Source organism: Pinus tabuliformis, chromosome 7 (assembly GCF_031772625.1).
Source record: "Pinus tabuliformis cultivar Carrire ecotype Pingquan chromosome 7, CPIR1, whole genome shotgun sequence".
Classification (NCBI taxonomy): Eukaryota; Viridiplantae; Streptophyta; class Pinopsida; order Pinales; family Pinaceae; genus Pinus; species Pinus tabuliformis.
In genome coordinates, this window is record NC_142293.1 from 181,147,828 (window position 1) to 181,170,645 (window position 22,818).

Genomic DNA, 22,818 nt, shown 5'->3' on the forward strand with positions numbered 1-22,818 from the left:
TAGTCTAGAGAAAACTCAATAGCAATTAGATAGGTGATTGTAAAATGAAATAGACAATCGCAAACCAAGCAACAAGGAAAGCTGAAATTTTAGCAATATGATGTTCTTTATAAAGAAGTCCGATTGTTTCACAAGAAAAGGGTAACATGGTTTTAATACAAATAATGAATACTCACAGCAGTGGATCCAACCTGTATAGAATGGCATTGATTTCAGGCTCAAGAGCAGTCATATTACAGGCAGTGCCTATAGAGCCAGTACAATTTGAGAATTTTATTCCTCTTACATAGTTCATATTAAATCATACCTGTCACTCCATCATAATTGTTTCCCTTTAAAATGGTCAGGATTTGGCACACCCACCTCAAAGTCAAGGGTTTGCTTTTGCTGCTCTGCCTGCAACCTTCCAATCTCACTCAAAATCTCTCCAACAGCTGTTCCTATCCGCTCATTAACTGCTTCAGCAAAAGCCTTACCAAGGAAGAACGCATCCAGCACAGCTTTGCTATCACTTTGACCTGTTAAATATCTGAAGAGTGTCAGTATAAAGTTACATAAACAGGTAAAAGCTGCAACAAATTAAAGAAAACATAATAGTTTATCGATTTTCCACAGTTAAAAATATTCCCATGAAACACTTGGATAGGTAAAAGGCTTAGAGGCCAAACAATTGAAGCTCTATGCTTAGCTCTTAAGCACAGGTAAGACAAAGTGCACAAACATGATACAAGCTGGTAAATAAAAAGTTAAAACATATGTGACAAACACACAGGTTGAGGTAAATACATAAAATATCTTACACGTAACACTAGTTATATTAGAAGTGTTTGCTTGGGATGCACAAGAAGTAGGTATCGAAAACATAGTGACAAAGCAAGAAAAATAAATTGGATAACCTAAAATGACAATATTTATATAATTCCCAACATCTAAATGACTAATAAATTAACACTAAAAACAATTTCTAGAGACTTGAAATTATCTCTTTATAAATTGGTTGATACTCGAGATTGTTGTGTGATTAGGTGCTGGGTTGTCTCACTGAGGGTGAATCTATTGATCTGATTGCAGTGAAACCTATGGGTGGACAAGTCAACTCTCTTGTGGTCATTGCTGTAGCCTGTGTTCTTGGCCCATTGTGATATACTGAGCAACAGATGTGCATGGATTCATATGTAGCAAAAAGGCAGAGGCTTTTCGCTGGAAGTGGTCTGATCTCATCGACCATAGCTAGCTATTGTTTGCTCATCACACTCTTGTATAGAAAGTGGTGTCTACTGTTGTTGGTGTGTGGTGAACTGTTGAGATAGGCATGTATGGGAATGTTGAACAGCAAGTGAAGTGTCATTTAATGCATGGATATTGTGTCTATTGAACACTGCCATATCATGCATTAATCATCAAGTGTATAATTCAGAGCCAATGTAGGCTTGAGTGAGCTGGTTAGTCACTGATGTGTGGAGCCTACTAATAACTTCCGTGGCTTCTTGTCTTAATCTTGAATGGTAGTTGAGGAGCTGGTGCTTGGAGGCTATTAGAGAGAGGTTAAACAATGAGAAGGCCATCTAATGTCTGCTAAAGAATATTGTTGGGAGATGTGGAGCTTGTGCTGCAGCCTGGAACTGAAAAGTCAAAGAAAGGCTTGTGTTGAAAGTCAAAATGCTGGTTTTTCGCACCATGGAAGGATAGTACGACACCTGCTGGTGTGAATACCTCTTAGAGGAGCTAGCTGGAACCCCTACAATTATTGCCTCACTTGATTGCAAGTACTGGAATGAAGAAGGAGCGTGAGGCCAATGCAAGGATTTCTAAAAGGTTAGCCTCTCTATGCAACGGGAGAAGAAGGGCTTGCAGTTCTCACAAATAGGGGCCTTGAATGAGGAGGGAGCTCACCACAACCAAGTACTGGGGACCAGCAGCACCCTAGACACTTCCAACTATATCAAATAATAAAAGATGTGGTCATCAAGGTCACTAGGCCACTGCACAGATTGACAAGCCTTGCATTGCTTACCAGAGCAAAATAAGGGCCAAAGGTCGAAGGTGATGGATCTGTTTCATCGGAGGGTAATTGATCATCATTTTAAGCATGGTTGCAGGGCACTAACGAAATGAGGCATCACAAGATTAGCTTCCTTTAGCCAAATATTTAACAACAGAGGCTTTGTGTATGTGGGCAGTGTTGACTCAAAATCAAGCAGGTCTTGTGAGGGTAGCTCACAAGACAAGAGCTAGACCAAGGAACAACAATATGAGGTGTGCCCCACTGTCCCAACAGCGACTACATCCTGCTCTTGTGGATTTTCATTTTTCACCACTAGGGAGGATTCCCTATATCAGGTCACCTAAAGAATTTATCAAGTACAAGGGATAAGGTGACAAGAAAGGCTTGAGGAGGGAAACTCTGCTTAAGAACAAGGCTTAGCTAGCACAAGAAGGCAATTTGAATCCTCCAAAGAGGCCTAATTAAGGCTCAATGTGTCCTAGGGCTTGATAATTTGCAAGGTGAATAGGACTACCTAGGATCACAAGGCCAAAAAAAGGCTTCCAATAGATGTATAAATTCAACTCATGGAACAAGAAACCTTCAATAAGCCCCAAGTTGAAGCATAGCGAAAACTAGGGCTCTTCTAGGGCAAAATCTACCTACGACAAGGGGCATTTGACCTAAAATAGAGAAATTAGCCATGGGATTGACTTGATTTTGAGGCAAATACCTCACCTCCATGTTTTGAATTCCTCTACCAAGGAGCATTTCAACCCCTAGTTGAGAATGATGCCCTAGCCCTAGCTAGTGGCTTAGCTTAAGAGGCCAAAATCCTAGGCTTAAGGTAGAAGAAAGTAATAAAGGTTTTCAAGGTGATCAACGAAGTAACCAAGGCTACGGTCTTGACCTATGGTGATAGAGTCTAGGGGATGGTTAAATATAACTAAACTTTGGAAAAGGAGTAACGAAATATGAAACCCTGTGTTTCAAGGCCTAACTATCACTTTTGTGAGGGAGCAAAGTCAATGGGGAGAGCTAGTTGAAAGATTCACCCATGGGATTGTCATTCACATTCTATAAGTGGGTAATGCATGCAATACTATCATCAAGATTCCATAGAATAATTTTCAACAATAAATTTGCACATAGAAACCCTAGATAATCAATCATTCCATACAATAGCCACAAAATACAAAGATTTATCAAATACAAGGTACACTTACAAAATAGAATGCATGAACAAGTCCTTTATTGCTCCAAAATGACATCTCCAAAGCCAAAGAATAGCTCCATTAGAAAAAATCCACCATAGATCACATCTCCACAAGATACAAGTCACAATTCAGCTAGGTTGAATTCTCTAAGAGGGTTGAATTAGTCACAAATGATAATGAGAAATGAAATGACCCTATCCTCTATTTATATGAGGATTAGGTCACCTAATTTTAGTTTACAAAGCCCTAAAACAAGTTTGATCATTAGATGTACTTGGGTTGCAAGCCAACCCATTAGCTCACAATGAAATAAGCCTAATTTGGCCACATGTGTGAGTCGTAGCTTCCTAATTGTTGACGTCATGCATAATAAATGCTCTAAGTGCCATGTCCAAGGGTGATGAGGTGTCAAAGAATGTCTAGATGTCGGGATCATCCAAGATTTGAGGGTTGGCCCTCAATATCTCTTCTGGGGTCCCAATATGCAGCTGGGGTGCCATCATGTGGTCTCCACAAGTCTCCAACTGTCAAATAAGGCCCCCTCCTCTCCAGTGTTAGGGCTTCCTATGGTGCAACAAGCCCTCGTTAGTCTCTTAACGGGAGACCATCCTCATCTAGACTCTGAATCATATCATGCCCATCAAGTTGTGTCAAGGCCAGGTTGGGGGCATACTAGGTCCAATGGTGTCATCTTGAAGAATCCTCAAAACCAAGTCAAAGTTGACCAACATCCTGGGTTCTAGAGGTACTCTTTAGCATGTGTCATCTGCTAGTGCTGGTAGGAGGTTATGATCGCTCAAAGTTGCACTTGCTTAGGCCAATATAATTCTCTAGAGAAATTGGGTGCCTGTGGAGTGGGTGCCCAAGGCCTGGGGTGCCAAACCACCTAATAGAAAACAAAATGGATTCTAATGAAAGAAACCATCCATCAGAGACTATGATCAACAATGCATCTAAGCAAACCAAACTTGAATGTTGAGGGCATATTAATACTTCAAACAAAGATCTGCTTCCAAAATCAAGGCCAAGGTCTCGCAAAGGCGGTCCCTCCCTTGGTAGGGGTGGTTAAAGTTCAACCTTATTAGGTGTTTCCAACTCCTAAGGGGAAGTAACAGTTCCCTAGTCCACCCTTGAATTGATAGGTATTAGTGTTTAATAATGTGTTAATGGAGAGGAGAATACTTCATGGTCAAGTGCCATGGTCAAGGGGACAAGTTGATGGGGGTGCCCACATCTTGTGTATAGATGTGAGGAGGGAGCATTTGTGGATGCATGAGTTATGAGCTCGAGGGAGCATTTGTGGATGCATGAGTTACGAGCTCGGCTTGATTTTTCTACCCTTGTCCACCTTTTACTTGTTGATTTTTCCTTGTATTACCACTCATAGCTCAAGGGTTAGAGCTCACATTGTATGACATAGCAATTTTATTACCCTTATAAGATGAGTCAATTTATCACTCATCAGGGTTGGGACCTGCAAGGGTTCGTTTTTTATGTACTGGAGCATCATGTGCTCACGAACCAGGTGATGGCCATGTGAGGAAGGTAGTGCTCATACAAGGCTTTTGCCCACGTGCTAAGTTGCTAACGTCTATGTCCTAGCCATCTTTTGCATTTTGATTTTCTTTCTTTTGTTTTGTTGTGGCCATGATATGGGTTTTTCTTTTCTTTTAGTTGCATCAACCTCCCAAGGAAAACTTATGGGCCCTACTCAAGGTATGCGAACATGAGTGCCAAATCCCCAAGAACTAACAACAAGTTGCTCCTGAAGAATGGAGGTGATATATAGGGCTTGCAATGTAGAATGGAAGGTGTTAAGTGTGGCATAGGGAAAATGGAACACATTATCTCAATCAAGGGCCCTAAGGTAGGTCCCACTAGACTAGGGTCAAAGATTAACTCCCCTAGTAAGGTTGTGAAAATTTTATCACTGTAGCAATTGATTTACTTTTCCTACTTATTTCACCATAAGTTATTCATGAAATTACTTCAATAAACATTAAAATAAATACTGCTGCAGATATCACACCGTAATACAAAAACAAACATATGCACAAGAATCAACACATTGACACAATTATTTTGGACTAATGTCCCCGGGAAAACCCAATGTGGGAAAACCAGTGCAGTAAGGGAGGATTTTATTATTCAGCAATTTTCTAGTACAACAGGGTGTCAAACTGGCTTACCAATAGATAGACAAATTTTCCAACACTTCTTTAGAACCCAGCGTCAGCCTTACTGACCTCTGCATGACCTGAAACCCTCTGCGTCAGCCTGTTGAGACTCTGCGCAACCTCTCTGGCCTTCTACGTCACTCCTGCAGCCTCTGCATGGATGATGCAGGCCCTGCTGGCTCTGCGCAGTCTCTGCTGCCTCTGTGTGGCTTCCTCTGGCCCTATGTCTGCCTTTTTTGCCTCTGTGCTAATCTCTCGTCTCTCTGTTCCGTACTGCTGACTCCTAACTGCTCTCGAGACCACTGGTTCAATTTCTCAGCTAACTCCGCTCCAGAAATTGAACTGACTGGTCTCCCTCAGTGCATTCTCCAAGTGACCCTCAAGCCTCCTCTTATACTTTTCTCGTTGACAAATCAACGGTCGAGATTAAGTCCCTAATCAACAGCTAAGATTAAATCTGGCTTGATCCATGACTTTTGGACCATTCTAACACAGTTTTATATTAATACACATTAATATTTTACTTTCCCTAAGTTTAGACTTAGGGACTCCATTAAAAATATTAATTATCTTAATATCTCCAAAACTATTTAAAATCTACCCAAACCCTTTCATTGGAGATCTCATGTGCTTTAGCCTCTCCACCAATTTTCGTGGCTAGAGCACATCCGATGCTACCCAAAATCAACACTCCCTCTTAGCGATGATTGTGCTCTATTAATACTCCTCACTAAGTATCACCTTGATCATCTGGCATCGGTACCTGTGCTGATGCTAAGCCTTCCTGCCCAACATCCTCTGCACTGCTTCATCCTGTACTGCTGCCCATGACTCTGCTACTGCCACTGCTGCATCTATACGACAACTCCCTCTGCATCTGTGTTGTTGCTGATCCTTTCTCCCAACACTGCATCTGCACTGCAACTCCCTCTTCATTTGTGCTGCTCACACACTCATTTCTACTTTTGAAAGGGGTTCTTTACCATACCCATATTTTCCCTGAAGTAGTCAGATTTTGACTTTCCAAGGACCTTGGTGAGGATATTTTCCACCTGTTCTCTTGTAGCAATGTAGCTCAACTGTACAGCTCCTCGTTGGACACAGTCTCTAACAAAGCGACATCGAATATCAATATGCTTCGGCCTATCATGAAACACTAGATTCTCAAAGAGTTTGATGCAACTCTGATTATCACATATGATCTTCGTCGCCTCCATATTTCTTCTAAATAGGTTCACCAACAATTTTCTAAGTCGTATGGCCTCACACGAAGCTGTGCTTGCTGCCATATATTCTGCCTCAGATGAGCTCAGAACCACGGACTTCTGTTTCCTACTGCACCAGGAGGTCATTCCTAATCCAATGTTGAAATAGTACCCAAAGGTACTTTTCCGATCCACTAAACTTGCTGCCCAATCTGCATCAATAAATCCACTCAACCTGATATCCTTCCCCTTGGGGTATAAGAGCCCATAATCAATTGTTCCCTGTAAATACCTGAGAATGTGTTTGGTTGCTGCCCGGTGTGCCCTCTTTGGTTCCACCATGAACTGACTGAGGGTGTTGACAGCGTAGCAAATTTCTGGCCTGGTATTGACCAGATACATCAGGGACCCTATGAGCTGCCAGTATAGGGTGGAATCGACATCCTTGTCTTCTGATGCATCAATCTTCTTCCAGCTAGTGATCATTGGCGTAGCTATAGGTCTACAATCTCCCATCCCGAACCTTTTCAGGATTTTTGTAGCATACCTCCCTTTCCCAAGGAAGATTTCTCCTTTTTGCTGCCAAACTTCCAACCCTAGGAAGTAATGCATTCGTCCCAGATCCTTCATATCGAACTCTGTGGCTAGATTCTTCTTGCAGTCCTTAATGAGTCTGGATGATCCTGTCAGAAAGAGATCATCCACATATAATACGAAGATAAGTGGCTTGTTCTCTACGACCAGATAGTAGAGATTCAGATCTGCGTCACTCTTAACAAACCCCATCTTCTGCAAGTAGCCATCTATTCGACCATACCACGCTCTCAGTGCCTGCTTCAGCCCATACAAGGTTTTCTTCAGTCTGCATAGATGAGACTTCTTCCATGAGTTTCAAATCCCTCTAGTTGTTCAATGTATACCTCTTCTTCTATTACCCCGTTCAGAAATGTCGTCTTGACATCCATCTAATGGATCTCCCATCCCATCTGGGCTACAAGAGATATCACGGTCCTAACAAATGTATACCTGGCTACCAGGGCAAAGGTTTCCTCATAGTCAATCCCTTCCTTTTGAGCATACCCCTTAGCCACAAACCTGGCCTTGTATTTCTCAACACTGTCGTCCCCAGCGTATTTGATCTTGTAGATCCATCTTGATCCTACCACAGATCTGTCTTGAGGCCTTGACACCACCTCCCAAACATCGTTCACCATTATGGAGTTATACTCCTCTACCATCGCATCTAGCCAGACCTGATGTTGAGCTGCCTCCTTGAAATTGGCAAGCTCTCCATCCTGAGCTACTAACACCTGATATCTGTCTAGTTTTTTTCGCTCCCTCTTATTATTCCTTGGCTCACCGATGAAGTTCTCTGCATCACACAGAATCTGATGAAGTTCCCTGCTAGTCCTTCCTCTGCCAGTAGGTGCTTCTGTTCGCTCCTCCTCCTCATCCTGAGAATCTTCCTGACTTGAGGAAGAATTCTTCACTTCCGTTGGTTGAAGAGGCATGACCAACGGATCCTCTTTCGACTGCTCCTCGGAAGGCATTTCGCGAGATCTTCTGAAAGCTCTGTCCTCCATGAACTTTACATCTCGTCGTACTACTACCTTTCTGCTCCCTGGAAGATAGATTCTGTATGCCTTAGCGTTCTCGCTATATCGCACCAGGTATCCCTTTTCTGCAGTTTGATCCAGCTTTTTCCTCTTTTCTTCGGGTATGCGGCAATATGCTAAACTCCCAAATATCCTGAAATGACTGACTTCAAGCGTCTTCCCTGTGAAGACTTTCTCTGGAGTAATCTTGCCCAATGCCCGATGAGGAGTCCTATTCTGAACGTAGACAACTGTGTTGCATGCTTCCGTCCACAGGAATTTTGGCATATCCTAATCATACAGCATGGCCCTAGCTGCTTCTACAAAAGACCTGTTTTTTCTTTCTGCCACCCCATTCTGCTCCAGATTGTAGGGAGTTGTCCACTCTCTTCTGATGCCCTCCTTAGCGCAATAATCAGTGAAGTCCTTATCGACATACTCTCCACCATTATTTGAGCGCAAGACTTTTATTTTCTTCCTAGTAAGATTCTCCACCAGAGCCTTGAACTCCTTGAATCGACAGAAACCTCATCCCTAGTTTTCAGAAAATAAATCCAAGTTTTCTTCGAGTAGTCATCAATGAAGGTAAGGAAATACTCAGCACCGCTGAGAGCTTTGACGGACATAGTTCCACAGATATCTAAGTGTGTCAATCCTAGTACACTCTTCACCCTGTGTTTTCTCCTAGGAAATGCCGCCTTGGCATACTTTCCTAGAGCGCATCCCCTACATACATCATCTCGTTCCGTACTCAAATCTGGAACTCCTGTTACAGTGCTCCTGAGAATTCTCAGAGCTCCATGGTGTAAGTGACCCATCCTTCTGTGCCATAGTTCGTTCAAGTCCTTGTCCCCATGACTGCCTATTAGCACCATTGGTGATTCTAGTTGTAATCTATACAACCAATTACTTGTGATCCCAATCTGCACTTTCTTTTTCCAGCCGGGTGTTTGACGTATACCTTTTCCTTGATGAAGTAGATGTCATAGCCCTTGCCTTGTAGTTGTGACACGGAAAGTAAGTTCATCCCCAATCCTGGTACATGCAGCACATTTGTGGCATGAAACTACTCTCCCGATTCTGTCTGAAAAACTATGGTACCCTTTCCTACTGGAGTACACTTTGCCTTGTTCCCCATGGTGATCTGAAAGTTCATCTTCTCTTCTCAATATTCTGAGAAACACTCCCTGATTCCTGTCATATGCCACGAGGCTCCACTGTCTATATACCATACTTCTGATGATGCAGCACTAGTCATGCACACTACTTCTTCTTCCAACCTAGAAGCCAACATAAGGAAATCGATATCTCTTTCTCTTCTGCAATCTTCTGAAAATCTACATGAGTCCCATGAGGTGGATGCCTCTACATCATGGTCTCGACCCATAACTGATTTTCCCTTTCTGTCTCTGATTACTTCCTCTGATACCATGTGAAAATTCTATCACTGCAGCAACTTATTTACTTTTCCTGCTTATTTCACCATAAATTATTCATGAAATTACTTCAATAAACATTAAAATAAATACTGCTGCAGATATCACACCGTAATACAGAAACAAGCATATGCACAAGAATCAACACATTGACACAGTTATTTTGGACTAATGTCCCTGGAAAAACCCAATGTGGGAAAACCGGTGCAGTAAGGGAGGATTTTATTATTCAGTAATATTCTAGTACAACAGGGTGCCAAACTGGCTTACCCACAGATAGACAAATTTTCCAACACTTCTTATGAACCCAGTATCAGCCCTACTAACCTTTGCGTGACCAGAAACCCTCTGCGTCAGCCTGTTGAGACTTTGTGCAACCTCTCTGGCCTTCTGCATCACTCTTGCAGCCTCTGCGTGGATGACGCAGGCCCTGCTGGCTCTGCACAGTCTGTACTACCTCTGTGTGGCTTCCTCTGGCCCTGCATTTGCCTTTTCTACCTCTGTGTTGATCTCTAGTCTCTTTGTTCCGTACTTGCTGCCTCCTGACTGCTCTCCAGACCACTGGTTAAATTTCTCAGCTAACCCCGCTCTAGAAATTGAACTGACTGGTCTCCCTCAGTGTGTTGATCTCTAGTCTCTTTGTTCCGTACTTGCTGCCTCCTGAGTCCCTAAGTCTAAACTTAGGGAAAATAAAATATTAATGTGTATTAATATGAATATGTGTTAGAGTGGTCCAAAAGACATGGATCAAGCCAGATCTAATCTTAGCCATTGATTAGGGACTTAATCTCAACCGTTGAAATGTCAACAGGAAAAGTATAAGAGGAGGCTTGAGGGTCACTTGGAGAATACACGAGAGTGATCAATCATTCTATTCTCTAGAACAAGGTTTGCTAAAAGAGATAGAATCAGTGATCGGGAGAGCAACTAAGCGGCATTGAGTACAGAGAAACAGAGAAGGCAGAGATTATGTCGAGAGAGCAGCGCAGAAGCCAAGGACAGTGACGCAGAGCCAGCAAGGGCTCACACAAGGTCACGCAGAGGCAGCCAAGTGTTGCACAGAGCACCAGAGAGGCCAGTGTGTCCCACACAAAAGCCCAGAAAGCTGACGCAAGCCAAGAAAGGCTGACACAAGGCCAGCGTGAGACAGAGAGGAGTTGACGTAGTCCAGATTGGGCAGACGCTGGGGTTGCAGAGCAATTTTGTGCTGAAGTGTTGCTGGAAGGATTTTCCGGGGTTTCAGCCAAGAGATTTCTCTCAAACTGTGAGGTATAGCTGCTAAGGAAATTCTCTGTTGGGTAGGCCAGTTTCGGCCCCCAAATTGTACTCTGATATTGCGTAATAAGAAAACCCTTAGTTGCACCGGTTTTCCTACATTAGGTTTTTCCGGGGACATTGGTCCAAAAATAATGGTGTCATCTGGTGTGTTTGTTCTTGTTTCTTTTAATTGTTGATCTGTAATATGTTGAACATGCACTATTGTTTATTTTCAGTACTTACTTTGTAAATAACTTGTTAAGAAAATAACAAGTAGGTAGGAATAAATCAGAAAAAGTGCATGAAGGTTTACTAAATTAAGTAAACTTAGAAACTTCAACATGGTATCAGAGGGTGATTGCAGATCACAGGAGGACTACAAGACATCAACCGACCATAGCAATAGCAGCAGAAAACAGTCGTCCCAAGGTGACAAAAGTTGTTTCTAGCAGCACAAAAGCCAAGAAGTGCGACGCAAAGCCAGCCAGAGCCACGCAGAAGAAGTTGGGAGTTGCGCAGAGCTTCAAAGAGGCCAGCGTTGCTGACACAGAGGGCCAGAGGGCTGATGCAGAGCCAGCATGAGGCAGAGAGGAGCAAATGCAGTTCACAAAGAGGCAGTTGCTGGAGTCTAGAAGGCTACAAAAATATTGTAGAGTGGAGCTAGTGAGGTACTGTATTCAGAACAGTACCTAATAGAGCAGGGCCAGAGGAGTTGTTACCGAGGGTTTCTAGCCGAGGAACTTGGATCAGTAGTGTAGTTGCACAAGATGATTAGAGTAAGGGGCATCTCGACAAACAGCAGGAGGATTTCCAGGAGGGAAATCAGGACTCAGAGGGAGGCCAGAATAGAACTTCCAGACGGGAAGTAGAGACTCAGAGGAGTCGAACAGAGAACTTCTAGGAGGGAAGTAGAGGAGAGTCATGGCACTACACGGGGTAAGAGACCAGGATAAACTGGACGGAGCATCGAACTTCGCAGTCTAGAAGGCCAAAATCTTATTAGTGCTTGACAGGAATTTTGTCAAGAGCTTCGCCTTGAAGGTTATAACTATCCCAGTCGACCCCAATGATAACGACAAGTACGAAGAGGCAATCGCGAGGGCCAAGTGCATTATCCTTGACGGGGTCAAGGATCATGTGGTACCACATATAACCGAGAAGGAAAACAGCAGTTGAGATGTGGGAGGCTCTCAAGAACCTGTACCAGAATACTTCTGTGCAGAGAAGAATGCTGCTCGAGAACCAGATGAGGTCGTATCAGATGAAGAAGGGTCCATCAATTGACACCTTCCTCGAAGGACTGAATGAGATGCGAGACCACTTGACTGCTATAGGAGTGACACTGGATCAGGAGCTTAAGGTAAGGACAGCCCTGAAAGCTATCTTAGAAGATTGGGAAGTGTTTTTCCAGAGTATCCTGGGTAGAGGGACTCTCCCACCTTGGGACGAGATGTGGTCAGCTCTTCGCCAAGAAAGGATCAGACGGCAGTCGAAGACAGGTAGCAGCAGCAAAGGGATCAAGGTCAAGCAGGACGAGGAGGATGTGGCCCTATCATCTGAGGGAAAGCAGGAAAAGCGGAAGAAGAAAGATCTCTCCAAGATCAAGTGCTTCCACTGTGGGGAGATGGATCATTATGCAACCCAGTGCCCAAGGAAGAAGAGTAAGGGAGAATCTTCCGAGACTAAGCTGCACGAGCACCGGGAGAGAACGAAGTTTTGACAGACGATGACTGTGCCATGAGTGCACACGTGCCACTTGAGCGGAAGTGGGGAGACATCAAGCTGTAGTCAGGAAGACTACAAGCAATGAGGAGCAAGATCCTCGAGGTACCCAGCCTCTTGGATTGCACTTTGCTAGGGGAGCCCCGACGAGGAGTAGCATGACTAGCTAAGTGGGTAGAGACGGTTGCGAATGGAGCGGCAAAGAGAACTACAGTGCAGGAGTCCCAGGACAGCGCGAGGCTAGCAAGCTACAGCAATGCGATAGGCGCAAGAGTGTTGCACCAATGCAGGATGGCACAGAGAGGTGTGCAACGGTGTGAGATGCAGGAAATTGTTGCAGCAGCGCAGAAGTCAGAGAGGGAGCACTTGTCAGCGGCAGAGGGAGCTTCAACGTCAGTGAGTGTCTCTAGCCCAACAAGGAGGTCAATTGGGAGATCAGTTACTTACTTCTTAGTAACTGAGTTGCAATGCAGCAGTGGGCAGCACGATGCAATGTGATGAGAGGACGTGCAGAGTGGATGCAGTGCTGGGAGAAAGGACCAATAGCAGCATGGATGCAGAGGGAGCTGTCATACAGATGCAACAATGGCAGTGGCAGAACTATGGGCAGTAGTACAGGAGGCAGCAGTGCAGAGGATGTTGGGCAGGAAGGCCTAGCATCAGCACAGGTACCGATGCCGGATGATCAAACTAATACTTAGTGAAGAGTATTTCTAGAGCATAGTCCTCTCTAAAAGGGAGTGTTGATTTGGGATAGCATCGGATGTGCTTTAGCCACAAAATGTGGTGGAGAGGTAGAGTCACATGAGTTCTCCAATACTCAGAAAGGGTTTGGGCAAATTCTAAACAGATCAAGGGATATTAAAATAATTAATATTTTTAATGGAGTCCATAAGTCTAAACTTAGGAAAATAAAATATTAATGTGTATTAATATGAATTTGTGTTAGAGTGGTCCAAAAGACATGGATCAAGCCAGATGTAATCTTAGTCGTTGATTAACGACTTAATCTCGGCCATTGAGATGTCAACAGGAAAAGTATAAGAGGAGGGTTGAAGGTCACTATTCTATTCTCTAGAGCGGGGTTTGCTAAGAGAGATAGAATCAGTGATTGGGAGAGCAGCTGAAGGGCATTGAGTACAGAGAAACAGAGAAGATAGAGATTGTGCCGGGAGAGCAGCGCAGCAGCCAAGGAGAGTGACGCAGAGCAAGCAAGGGCTCACGCAGGACCACGTAGAGGCGGCCAAGTGTTGCGCAGAGCACCAAAGAGGCCAGCGTGTCCCACGCAGAGGCCCAGAAAGCTGACACGGGCCAAGAAAGGCTGACGCAGGGTAAGCGTGAGACAGAGAAGGGCTGACGCAGTCCAGCATGGGCAGACGTTGGGGTTGCAGGGTAGTTTTGTGCTGAGGTGCTGCTGGAAGGATTTTCCAGGGTTTCAGCCAAGAGATTTCTCTCAAACTGTGAGGTATAGCTACTAAGGAAATTCTCTGTTGGGTAGGCTAGTTTCGACACCCAGATTGTACTCTGATATTGCTTAATAAGAAAAACCCTCAGATAGCTGCACAGGTTTTCCCGCATTGGGTTTTTCCGGGGACATTGGTCCAAAAATAATGGTGTCATGTGGTGTGTTTGTTCTTGTTTCTTTTAGTTGTTGATCTGTAAAATGTTGAGCATGCACTGGTGTTTATTTTCAATATTTACTTTGTAAATAACTTGTTAAAGAAAAATAACAAGTAGGTAGGAATAAATCAGAAAAAGTGCATGAAGTAGGAATAAATCAGAAAAAGTGCATGAAGGGTTTATAAACTAAGTAAACTTAGAAACTCCAACACCTAATCAATGGCTAAGATTAGAACTGGCTTGATCCTCGTCATTTAGAACTTTTTCACCCATATTATATTAATACACATTAATATTTTAATTTTCCTAAGTTTATACTTAGAACCCCATTAAAAATATTAGTTATTTTAATATCTCTCCATCTGGGTGGAATGTCCCCAAACGATTTCTAGGTCTTGGAGATCTCATGTGCCTTAGCCTCTCCACCAATTTTCATGACTAGAGCACATCTGATGCTACCAAAAATCAACATTATGTGAGAAACTACACTTTCTGAATACTCCGAAGGTGCCTCTTGATGCTCCCTAGACGCTTCCTAGATGCTCCCTAATGGAAATGTAAAATTCTTAAAGTAAAAGTGGCATTCTCCTTTATCTTTCATTTCCATCATTTTACTTAAATTTTTAACATTACCATGAAATGACTCAGGATGTTTGAAAGTGGTTCCAACCTCATCAGACTTCACATGGAGAAAATAGAATTTCATATCCCATTCAGAATTCAGCAGACTTAATAGTTTTCAGGATCAATGGGATTGTGGCGTTTCATTGGATTATATCATGTATGAGGGCATGTGATTGGCATTTAATCAAGAGCACCAAGCCCTATATGTACCCCAGTGTTGGTGTTATTGATTGTTGAACTCCTTTGTCATGGCCTTAGCAATTATGTACCCTTCACTCAAGTCAAAATCATTGATCAGGCATGTTAAGCTTTCTCTACCATATTATAAGGCTTGGATTAAGTTGCTTGATCAAAATTAGGCAATGTAGACTAAAATCCCTATAGAATTGAAGTAGAGGCAAAGCCTAGACAAGAGAAGAGAAATATAGATTGTAGATGGTTGATGCTGGAATAATTAATCATTGATGTACAATGGATGCCTTATCTATCTTGATTTATGTAAAAATATGCATGGTTTCTTGTCTTCCACAACTAATTTGGTATTTTGGATGTTTTTTTAATATAGATGCAAAAAAATATAAATATATATATAGTAGATGCTTCTGAGATGCTTCGTTTCCTAGATTTTTGGGAAATGACGCAAAAACGTCCCCGCTTCCAAAAAACGTCCCCGCTTCATGCAACGTTGGTCCCTTGTCCCTTGGGAGAATGGGGTCTAAGATGATGTGGATTAGCCCAAAACGTTTCCAAGGAGGCCGAAATTTGATGCCCTAGCAACAAAATTTCAAACATTTACCTATGCAATGGAAAACCGGTTTTTCATGGGAGGGCTTCTAGGAATTCACTACTAGGACAATTCATTACATGGTTTATGTGAGTAATGCATGCAATATTCATCTAGATAGCAATTCAATTAATCTTCAACAAATTAGAGCATGATTTAGCATAACCTAGAATCAATAATTCCATACATTAGACACTAAGAAATAAATATTCAACAATAAAGAGCATTTACAGGATAACATGCAACATTTTTGTCGATTACACCAAAGAATATCCAAGATCAACTCCAAATATCAAAATGCATCCAAGATATCTAATTCTTCCATACGAGAACAAGTATGAATTCCTCTAATGAGGCCTTAAATCCAAAGGTGTGACGATGAGAAGTTACAATGATATGTTCTTCTACTTATATGAGGCATATGAATGCCTAATTAGCCTACTAGCCCCTCTAAACCATAAAATAATGTACAAATATTGATCTAGGTCACAAGCGAACCTAGTAGCCTTTGACAAATTGAATACAACTCCACATGTGCACACCAAAATGTTGACGTCATGCTAGTGTAGGCTTGCTTCGGGCAAGCGTTGAGGGAAATGGGTACCTTGACTTGTGTAGAAGCACTCTAAAATCATGGTCTAGGGGTTGGCCCCTAGATCTCTATCATAAACATCCTACGGACCCCAATATTGGGTTTGGGACACAAAATGGGTCTCATGGGTCTCCTTGTGGTCAATATACTCGACTCGGCTCTAATGTTGAGGGCACTGAAGATGGTGCTAGCCCTCCCATGTCTCAAGTTATGCGACAAACCTCATTTAGGCCCTAGATCAACTACCTTACCCTATAGTACTGTTAAGTTGGTTGGGGGGCATCCCGGTCCAAGTGCATCATTTGATAAATGATATAGGGTGAAGTGCAAGAGCTTTGTCAGTGTTGAAGGTGCCCATGGATACAAATGATGTTCTACAAATGTCCGGAGTCCCATGGCTCTCAACACATTGAAATGATATTCTACAAATGTCCAGAGTCCCATGGACCTGGACACCAGTTAAGTTGCCCAAACCTTTAGATGGAACCACATGTCGATCACACACAATATCCAGTGTTGCAACTTTCATCATTAGGAACTTAATCATTATTGTATCTAAGTGAACCAAGCTTGAAAGAAATGGGCAAGTTAATGTGAAAATTCCTTGAAATTGCAGCAACTAGAAATTATTCTTCTAATTGATTAATTATGTAGCTTATTTGCTATGGCAAACAACAAATAAATCACACTACAATTCTTCACAATAAAATTACATTGCGGAAAATAAACTAGAACTAAGAAAACAAATGCACACACACAATAAAAATTACACCAATATTTTTGGACAACAGTCTCCAGAAAAACCCTGAAAGGAAAACTGGTGTAGTAGATGAGGGTTTATTTTTATTATGCATCAGTGAAAATTCTGAGTACAATATCTGGATGCCAATATAGCTATCCTCCAACAAAATAATCTTGCCAAATAATTTTGGAGAAAATTTCTCCCTTCTACAAATTATCTCAACCTCCCTTTCACCTGCATGAACCCCACTGAGAAACTCGACCTCCAGGAATTCACACTACCTGGCCTGGGAAAATCATACAACCTGTTAGTTGGCTCCAAGTGAGTCGTCTTGCCTCTCTCTGCTACTGGAAGAAATTCGCTTGGCCTTCTGGAGTTCAAACTGACCTTTAGCAACTCCGCAAACCCTCTCTTGAGAACTCGCACTAGGTTTATGGCTACTATGCCTTCCTACAGAAATATTTCAGCCTCCATGCTTTGTTGCTCTGCTACTACGAATCTCTACTGGAATATTCTGTTGTTGCTCCCTCAATCTCACTCCTACTTTCCTTCTGGCTTGAACTCTTCTTCCTTGCTCGATTTTTGCAACTGGATAGCTCAATCTGCCGAGGAACTTGCTCTCCACATGTCTCACTACTATGCTCAAGTTTATCTTCTTCGTTCCCATCTATCTCCTCTTATAATCTCTCGTTGGATCACCAACGGTCATGATTAAATCATTATCAACAGCTAAGATCACTCAAACTCAATTTGTGTGACTTTTTAGAGCTTTCTCACCTTTCCTTATTTAATTGTTATTAATTAACCAATTTTCCTAGGTTAGACTTAGGAAAAATTTAAATGATGGCTAATTAATTTAATTAAGGTGTTTCGCAAGCTTATCTCGTGAAACCTTTCTGGGTTTTCAATATCTCATGTTCCTTAGTCTCTTAGACACAAATCGAGACTAGAACACATGTCTGATGCTACAAAAACCAACACTCTCTCTTAGCGAGGAAGGTGTTCTCTTCCATAACATCTTCCCTCGTGTTGTTGATGTCTGACTCCTGTAACAACCTGTCACTATCCACCAAGCCACTACGCATACTTTGATTCATTTGCTAACCCTGTAGTTGAACCAACCTGCATCTGCATTGTTGTTGACACTACACTGTGCCATCCTACACTGCTACCAACACTGTCTGTGTTGCATCTAAACTCATGTTGTTGATGTTGCTGCAACTATTGAGAACTAATCTACAGATCCACTATGTCCCTATACCAGCTCTGCAATTGTCTCCTAAGTCGCTGACTACAACTAGTATCTACCACTGTTTACCAAGATCTGACTAAGTCCTCTAACACCGACGCTCCAGCTACTTAAAAGGGTTCTCCACTATACCCATATGTTCTCTCAAATAGATGAACTTAGCTCTCCCTAGAGATTCCGCGAGTATATCTGCAACTTGCTCTTCTTTGGTAACATGTTGTAGTTGGACTTCTCCACACTACACACTATCTCTGATGAAGTGGTATCGAATGTCAATGTGTTTCGACTTGTCATGAAACACTAGAATTTCAGCGAGCCTGATGCAACTTTGGTTGTCACAGTAGATATTGGTTGCCTCCACATTCTGACTGAATAAGCTTACTAGTAGCTTCCGAAGCCATATAGCTTCACACATGACTATGTTAGTTGCCATAAACTCTGCTTCTGCACCAAGATACAACCCCTGATCCAATGCTAAAGCAACACCCTGATGCACTCTCTTAGGTCCCACCATAAACTAACTGAGAGTGTTGACCATGAAGCAGATATCTAGCCTAATGTTAACCATGAAGCAGATATCTGGCCTAGCGTTGACCAGATACATGAGGGGACCGATAAGTTGTCTCTACAAGGTTGGGTCAATCTCCTTGTCCTCTGATGCATCGATCTTCCTCTAGTTCGTAATCATAGGCGTACACATACGTCTACAGTCCTGCATCCTAAATCTCTTCATAACCTTTGTAGCATATCTCCCTTGCCCAAGGAAGATCTCCTCGTCCTTCTGCCATACTTCCAAGCCTAGGAATTAATGCATCAACCCCAAATCCTTCATTTCAAACTCTACTTCCAGGTTCCTCTTGCAATCCTTTATGGGCCCTGATAACTCAATCAGAAAGAGGTCATCCACATGCAATACTAGGATAAGTGGCTCACCCTCTACCATGAGATAGTAAAGGTTGGGATCTGTGTCACTCTTGAAAAATCTCATCTACTACAAGTAGTTGTCAATCCGACCATACCATGCCCCGAGAGCCTTCTTGAGCTTGTATAGAGCTTTCTTCAGTTTGCACATGTGTGCCCCTCTCATGTGTCTCAAAACCCTCTAGGTGTTCGATGTATACCTCCTCTATCACCCCATTCAAAAATGTTGTCTTGAGGTCCATCTGGTGAATTTTCCATCCCATCTATTACTAGAGATACAATCGACTGGATAGAAGGATATCTGACAACTGGGGCGTGTTGAGAAATCTAGGGGCAGCTAGATGAGGGTGATTTCTCTTTCTTTGATAACTGCTTGTGATGTATTTTAATTAACTTAATTATTATTAGTGTTCTTGATCATCAAACAGCTACCGAACAATGAAGAACAATGAAACAAAAGGACACCATATATAGGTTATAAGCCAAGCCCAAAACCTCTCCTCTTGAGAGGAAAACCCACAAGAACTCTTCTCTTCTTATAGGACTTCAAATGACGAATTCCAAGACCTATGACCCTTGACCAAGACTCCTCCAAGACCAAGTCAAACTTCTCCTCTTCTTGCAAAGTCAAACCAAGTCAACCTTGCCTTGTAGCAACTGCAATTTCTCCTTCGACCTAGACTTCGAACCTGCAACCTTGGACTGCAACTTCAACTTGCAATTCTTGGCCCCTGCTGCAGAAACCCTAGATGGCACGTGTGAGATTTTTATGGTGATTTTGCCCTCCTCTCTCCTTCGCTTGAGATGACTTCTTCTTCTTGGAAATTTGGCTTGCAAAGGAAACTTATTTTAACCCAAAATTTGGCTCTTAATGATGACTGCAATCTAAACCTCTTGCAACTCCAAAGTGCCCTAGTTCTTCGCACGTGTGAGAATGATGGTCTAAACACAATTCCAAAAACTCGAATTCTTCTTCCTTAAAATATTCTCCTTCTCTGTTGGTTCTAGGTCTACTTGTCTTCACTTGATCGAATTTCTTGTGAGCTTCATGGATGGTCTCAAATATGGTTAACTTCCCTCTTATATATAGGCTTCTAGAGACCCTTATTAGGCCGACATGCCATCTCTAGGAGGTCGGCTTCACTATTTAATAGGTTGACTTGTTACTTGCACGTTGACAAGGTCTTGGAGGGTATTTGACTCAAATAAATTTTCTTTACAATATACAACACACCCAAAAGGATCTTCCATACGTCACAATGAGTCAATTGGCTTGTTGACTTAATGACAAGCCCTAGAAGCACTCAATGGGTACTTGACCTATTAAAATAACCTTGAGCATGAAACCCATGCATCAAGAATGACAATAATAAATTTATTTTTCTTCTTTACATCAAATACATAAAATCATGATTACATATGTCATTATGAAGACTGAACCTAGTTACATATTTCAACACTCCCTCTTAACTAGAGAGGTATTCATAATCCATATAAAGTACTTGGACATTCTCAAATTGAAGAATTTTCATAAGGAGAGTCGGATTGGTAAGCCATCTCATAAGTTATTACTTCAGCTTATCTCATTGCATCTCATCATACTTGTCGCCTAAATTGTACAGGTGTCGTGACAACGCTCAGAACGAGGGTTATCACTCTGATCCCCGCTCACTCCGTTCTAGCTGTCTCCCAACAACAGGCTATGGGGGGCAGTCCCTATGGAATGAAGTGAAGAAAAGCAAGTTGAGAACCAACTTACTTGGGAGACACAGATGAGTGATTTAGCCACTTGGTTGAAATTAAGCAAGATTTATTGATTAGATTATATTTTCTATTATGAAACCAATGCCTTAATGGGGTCACAAATTCTTGCTTCTTATAAATTGGAACCAAACGACAAGATGGACCCTCGCTGCTTGAATGATTGACTAACCTATATGATATGCAAATCCTAGGACCTACGTGAAATGCAATGATCTTGGTAAATTTTAGTTAAATTCCTAGTCTAAGTGTGATATTCCCTTAACTATTTTGAAGTTGGGTGCCAAGGTAGGTTGTGGGAAGGAGGCCAACAGGAAGCAGACTAGGGCCTGATTAACGATACATTTTGTTAGGCTTCTAACACTCTATGCCTCCGGCGATGCAAAGATTGTGGCTCTGACGACTGCAAGGTCACCGTGTTAACTACCGAAGAGTTGTTGAAGCCCCTCAAGCTAGATAAGAAGGGTTGTCCTATGTCTCTATCAACCTAGCTTATGCTAGGAGCTAATTATTAACGCAAATATAGATCTAGTATGCTTATGCAAGAGATTATGAGTGAGATTTATCTTGAGTTAAGATTTTCTTAAGTTGTTTAAGTACTTAATTAAAATACTTTTAAGAGTACTTAACAATAGTGAATTGCAATCTTAAACAAGATAAAATGCTTAGAGATACAAGTGCAAATTTCAATAATATTTCACAAGATACCAAGTAACCCAAGATGTCAAATGCTAACAATAGTCAATCAAGATGTTGATCACAGATTTATGACAGTTTATACCAGCAATACTACTTCAGAAAATTCAGATCTTATCAATGTTGTAACAGCAGTGCATAAACCACTTCAAATGATGAAACTTGCCCAACACATAAAACACCGAAATTCTAATGACCAGCAAATATAATTCAGCTTGTTTAGATCACTTTAAGATGTATTCAGTAAAATTTCATATCTGATTTCTTGATTTGCAGCGGTAAGTAAAGACAGATCAGCAAAATTCACTAGAACTTGAAAATTTCAATTTTAGGGCTTTTAGAGAGTTTGCCTCAGGAATTTTCAGAACTAATATGTTTATTACAGCAGTGAATTAACCACAGATCAGCAAACTAACCAAGCCAAAAACAAATGTCCAATATTTCCAAAAATAGAAAACAATCTCCGGAAATTGAAAATTTCAGTGTTGGCCCTTATTAAGAATTTGATTCAAAAATTTCAAACCTGCAGAAAATTTCAGTTATGCAGAAAAATCCAGCAAACTTAAATGTTAGATCTAGGCCAAAACTCAAATACCCAGGAGGCCAAAATTTGTGAAAATGAAGATTTTGCAATTTTAAATGACTTTGACCATTTAGTTTGTGATTTTAAGGCCTAATTATTAGTAATTTGCTTGTTGTAATCTATGTCACAAGGTTCATCGAACTTTAACCTTGAGGTTCGAATTTTGGCGAACCTTAAAAAAAAATTGAAGTTCGGCGAACCTCATCAAACCTCATAGCCATTGACCAAGTCTATAGATCAAAACTCATAACTTCATGTCACAACTCAAGCTTGTAATTTATCCTTGCAAGTTCCATGTTCGAGATAGCATTTTTTATGTTTACTGAAGTTGATTTCTTACTATTTTATCTTATAATTCATTTTAAATTAATATAGGTTCCATTTATATATATATATATATATATAGATACGAACCTCATCAAAAAATTCGAACTCAAATCGAACCTAATCATTGTCGAACCCAGACTTGAACCCGAACCATGTGACATTGGCTATAATAAAACTGCAGAAAACAAGGGTTTAGAAGTCAAACTCTAGGCCCAAGGCCTTGAAGATCCCACCGTTGAAAATCGTTGAAACTTTGGGATCACTTTGCCGCTTGAAAATTAAGAAATTTCAGACCTTAATCCTGCAAAACCACCAAGTATTTAGCT

The 22,818-nt window shown here is 41.7% G+C and overlaps 1 protein-coding gene across 1 annotated transcript in view; it reads right to left on the minus strand.

Annotated features, from left to right (window-relative positions):
* Positions 1-22,818, minus strand: part of LOC149246452 (uncharacterized) — a 170,998-nt gene that overhangs the window by 85,403 nt on the left and 62,777 nt on the right. The window contains exon 2 of the mRNA XM_089457913.1: positions 364-518. Within this exon, the coding sequence (XP_089314039.1) occupies positions 364-518 (155 nt within the window). The remainder of the gene's footprint in view (positions 1-363; positions 519-22,818) is intronic.